Below are 3,841 nucleotides of genomic sequence, written 5' to 3' on the forward strand. Positions count from 1 at the left end.
CCTTAATAATAATAGAAATAATAAATAAGCCCCTCAGGGAGGAGGAGGAGGAGGGGGGTGTCTTCATTTGGTGGCTTTTCAAGTCGTCGTGGGGGTCAGGCGGGGCCCCCCCCGGCGCTGAGCTGCTCCTGCAGCCCCAGCAGGCTGTAGGCGATGCGCTTCTGGTGGCCCGGGAGCCGGACACCGATCTTCTGGATGTCCCTGGGGAGGAGAAATTTGGGGACGGGGAGGGGGGAAGAAAATGCCAGCTGGTCAGGGGGTGATGTCCCCACCCAGGGGATGTGGATCACCCCCAATCTGACACGGGTCGGGGGTTGGAGGGGATGGTGTGGGGACACCAAGGGGACACCATGGGGGCAGTACAGGCACACCAAGGGGACACCATGTGGATACTAAAGGGACAGTGTGGGGACACCAAGGGGATGGTATTGGGCACCAAGGGGACACCATGGGGACACCAAGGGGACATCATGGGGGCAGTACAGGCACACCAAGGGGACACCATGTGGATACTAAAGGGACAGTGTGGGGACACCAAGGGGATGGTATTGGGCACCAAGGGGACACCATGGGGACACCAAGGGGACATCATGGGGGCAGTACAGGCACACCAAAGGGACACCATGGGGATACCAAGGGGACAGGGCAGGCACACCAAGGGGACACCATGGGGACAGCATGGGGATACCAAAGGGACAGTGTGAGGACACCAAGGGGACAGTGCAGACACACCAAGGAGACACCATAGGGATACCAAGGGGACACCATGGGGACAGCAGGGGGATACAAAGGGGCCACCACGGGGATACCAAGGGGACACCAAGGGGATACCAAGGGGACACCAAGGGGATACCAAGGGGACACCAAGGGGATACCAAGGGGACACCAAGGGGATACCAAGGGGACACCATGGGGGCAGTACAGGCACACCAAGGGGACACCACAGGGATACCAAAGGGACAACATGGGGACACCAAGGGGATGGTATTGGGACACCAAGGGGACTCCATGGGGATACCAAGGGGACACCAAGGGGACACCAAGGGGATACCAAGGGGACACCATGGGGACAGCCTAGAGACACCAAGAAGACAACATGGGGACACCAAGGGGACACCATGTGGATACTAAAGGGACAGTGTGGGGACACCAAGGGGATGGTATTGGGCACCAAGGGGACACCATGGGGACACCAAGGGGACATCATGGGGGCAGTACAGGCACACCAAAGGGACACCATGGGGATACCAAGGGGACAGGGCAGGCACACCAAGGGGACACCATGGGGACAGCATGGGGATACCAAAGGGACAGTGTGAGGGCACCAAGGGGACAGTGCAGACACACCAAGGAGACACCATAGGGATACCAAGGGGACACCATGGGGGCAGTACAGGCACACCAAGGGGACACCATGGGGACAGCAGGGGGATACAAAGGGGCCACCACGGGGATACCAAGGGGACACCACGGGGACACCAAGGGGATAGTACAGGCACACCAAAGGGACACCATGGGGACAGCGTAGAGACACCAAGAAGACATGAAGAGGACACCACGGGGACACCAATGGGATGACATGGGGATGGTATGGCGTCACCAAGGAGATGGTTAAGGGACAGCATGGAGATACCATGGGGACGGTGCGGGCACACTGTGGGAACATCACGGGGACGCCATGGATACAGTATGAGGACACCACGGTGGCACACCATGGGGACAGCGTAGAGACACCAAGAAGACATGAAGAGGACACCACGGGGACACCAATGGGATGACATGGGGATGGTATGGCGTCACCAAGGAGATGGTTAAGGGACAGCATGGAGATACCATGGGGACGGTGCGGGCACACTGTGGGAACATCACGGGGACGCCATGGATACAGTATGAGGACACCACGGTGGCATTATGGGGACACCACAGAGATACCATGGGGACAGCGTGGGGACAGTATGGGAATGGAATGAGGACATCATGGGGACACCATGGATACCGAACGGGGATATCAAAGGAACACCACGGAGATACCACGGGGACAGCAGGAGGACACCAAGGGGACATCCTGGGGACACCATGGAGACTACAGGAGGGTACCATGGGGACAGTATGAGGGTACCAAGGGGGCAGTATGGGGATGCCATGGGGACAGTAGGAGAGTATCAAGGGGCCACCATGGAGATAGCCAAGGGGACACCGAGGGGACAGCACGGGGACTCACTCGCTGGTCATCTGCAGGACCTTCTCGATGGTGCTGTAGCCCGAGGCCATGAAGTGCTGCGTGTACTGGGGCATGCGGATGGACTCCAGCCACTCGGGGACGGAGCCGAAGGGGGGGACGCCGGGGGGGCCGCTGGTGCTGGGCAGCCGGATGGAGACCCTGGCGGGGGGGGCACGGCCACCGTCAGCGCCGGAACACGGACCCCGGAATGGGAGGATGCCGAAAAAATGGAGTGGGAAAGGAAAAATGCAAGAAAAAAAACCAACCTAAAATGTAAAAACGGAAGGATGCAAAGAAGAAGGATGCGAGAAATGCGAGAATGTAGAAATGAAACGGTGCAGGAAATGATGTGGAAATGGAAGGGTGCAAAAAAAAAAGAAAAAAAAAATGGAAAAAGGGAAAGGCGCAAAAATAACGAGGCAGAAATGGAAGGATGCAAAAAGTAATGGAAAAAGAGAAGGATGCAAAAAACGGCGCAGAAGCGGAAAGATGTAAAAGATGACGCAAGGGGAGGAGGGTGAAAAAGAACGGTGCAAAAAATTGGAGGATGCAAAACGCAACGGTGAAAAGGATGACGCGAGAAGGGAAAGATGGAAATAAACGACGCAAAAAAACCCAGAAGGTGCGACAAGCAGAACAAAAATGGAAGGATGCAAAAAAAAAAAAAATGACACAGAAATGGAAGGGAGCCAAAAATGACGCCGAAATGGAAGGGTGGAAGAAGGTAACGCAGGGATGCAAGGATGGGAAAATGATGTAAAAATTGGAAGATGCAAAAAAATGACGCAGAAAGGGAAGGATGCAAAAAAAAAAGATAGAAAAAAAGGAGGGAGGTGGGAAAAAAGGTGTAAATAGTGCAAAAAAAAAAAAAAAGAGCGAGAGGCGATGCAGCAGTGCCCAGCTGTGGAAAAAAGAACACAGAGATGTAAGACGGAAGGAGGAAAGTAGAAATGCAAGAAAAAATGAGGCAAGAATGCTACAAAAGCACAAAATGAGGGGAAAACACTGAAGGGGGGAAAAAACCCCTAAAATCCTGAAATGCAGAGAAGCAGACAAGAGTACGGGAATCAAAAACTCAGTTAAAAAAATGCAAGAGTAGGAAATAGCAAAATCCATTCCAACAGCACGGATGCCAAAAAGCACTAAACCAGCCCGAAATGGCAAAGGTGCAAGAAGCGAGGCGAGGATGCAAAGACGCCCAAAACAGCGTGGGAAGGCTGAAGTGAGAAAAGCAACACGAGGACGCAAAAGCTGGAAAAAGGAAAAAAAAAAAAAAAGACGTGAAAAGGGCATCAAAGAAGCAAAGAGCGACGCAAGGAGGTGCAAAACCAGCACGGAAAGGCTGAGCCACAAAAGGTGAAGCAGAAACGCCAAAAAAAAATTTAAAAAAATTACAAAGACACAAAAAAAAGGGCAGTGAGGACGCAGAGACGCGGAAGAATTCCCGGGTGCCGCGGGAAACGACGCCCGAAATGTTTTCAGGAAAACACACGAGGTGTGAGGGTGAATCGCGCCCCTTTTTTTTGTTGTTTTTGCCTTTTTGTGGTGGTTCCCCCCCCGTTTGGTGTCTCACCGCGGGTCGAAGTCGGCCAGGGCGCGCAGCGCCTCGGGGGCGCGGAT

At 54.1% G+C, this 3,841-nt stretch overlaps 1 protein-coding gene across 1 annotated transcript in view; it reads right to left on the minus strand.

Annotated features, from left to right (window-relative positions):
- Positions 1–95: 95 nt before the first annotated feature.
- LOC104278969 (ephrin type-A receptor 2-like) overlaps positions 96–3,841 on the minus strand; it is a gene marked incomplete at its 5' end in the record, with an annotated part of 5,135 nt that continues 1,389 nt past the window's right edge. Inside the window, 3 exons of the mRNA XM_009876102.1 lie at positions 96–201; positions 2,222–2,380; positions 3,795–3,841. Coding sequence (XP_009874404.1) covers positions 96–201; positions 2,222–2,380; positions 3,795–3,841 — 312 coding nt within the window. The remainder of the gene's footprint in view (positions 202–2,221; positions 2,381–3,794) is intronic.

The sequence above is a fragment of the Apaloderma vittatum genome, unplaced genomic scaffold (genome assembly GCF_000703405.1).
Source record: "Apaloderma vittatum isolate BGI_N311 unplaced genomic scaffold, ASM70340v1 scaffold30529, whole genome shotgun sequence".
NCBI classification, from domain to species: Eukaryota; Metazoa; Chordata; class Aves; order Trogoniformes; family Trogonidae; genus Apaloderma; species Apaloderma vittatum.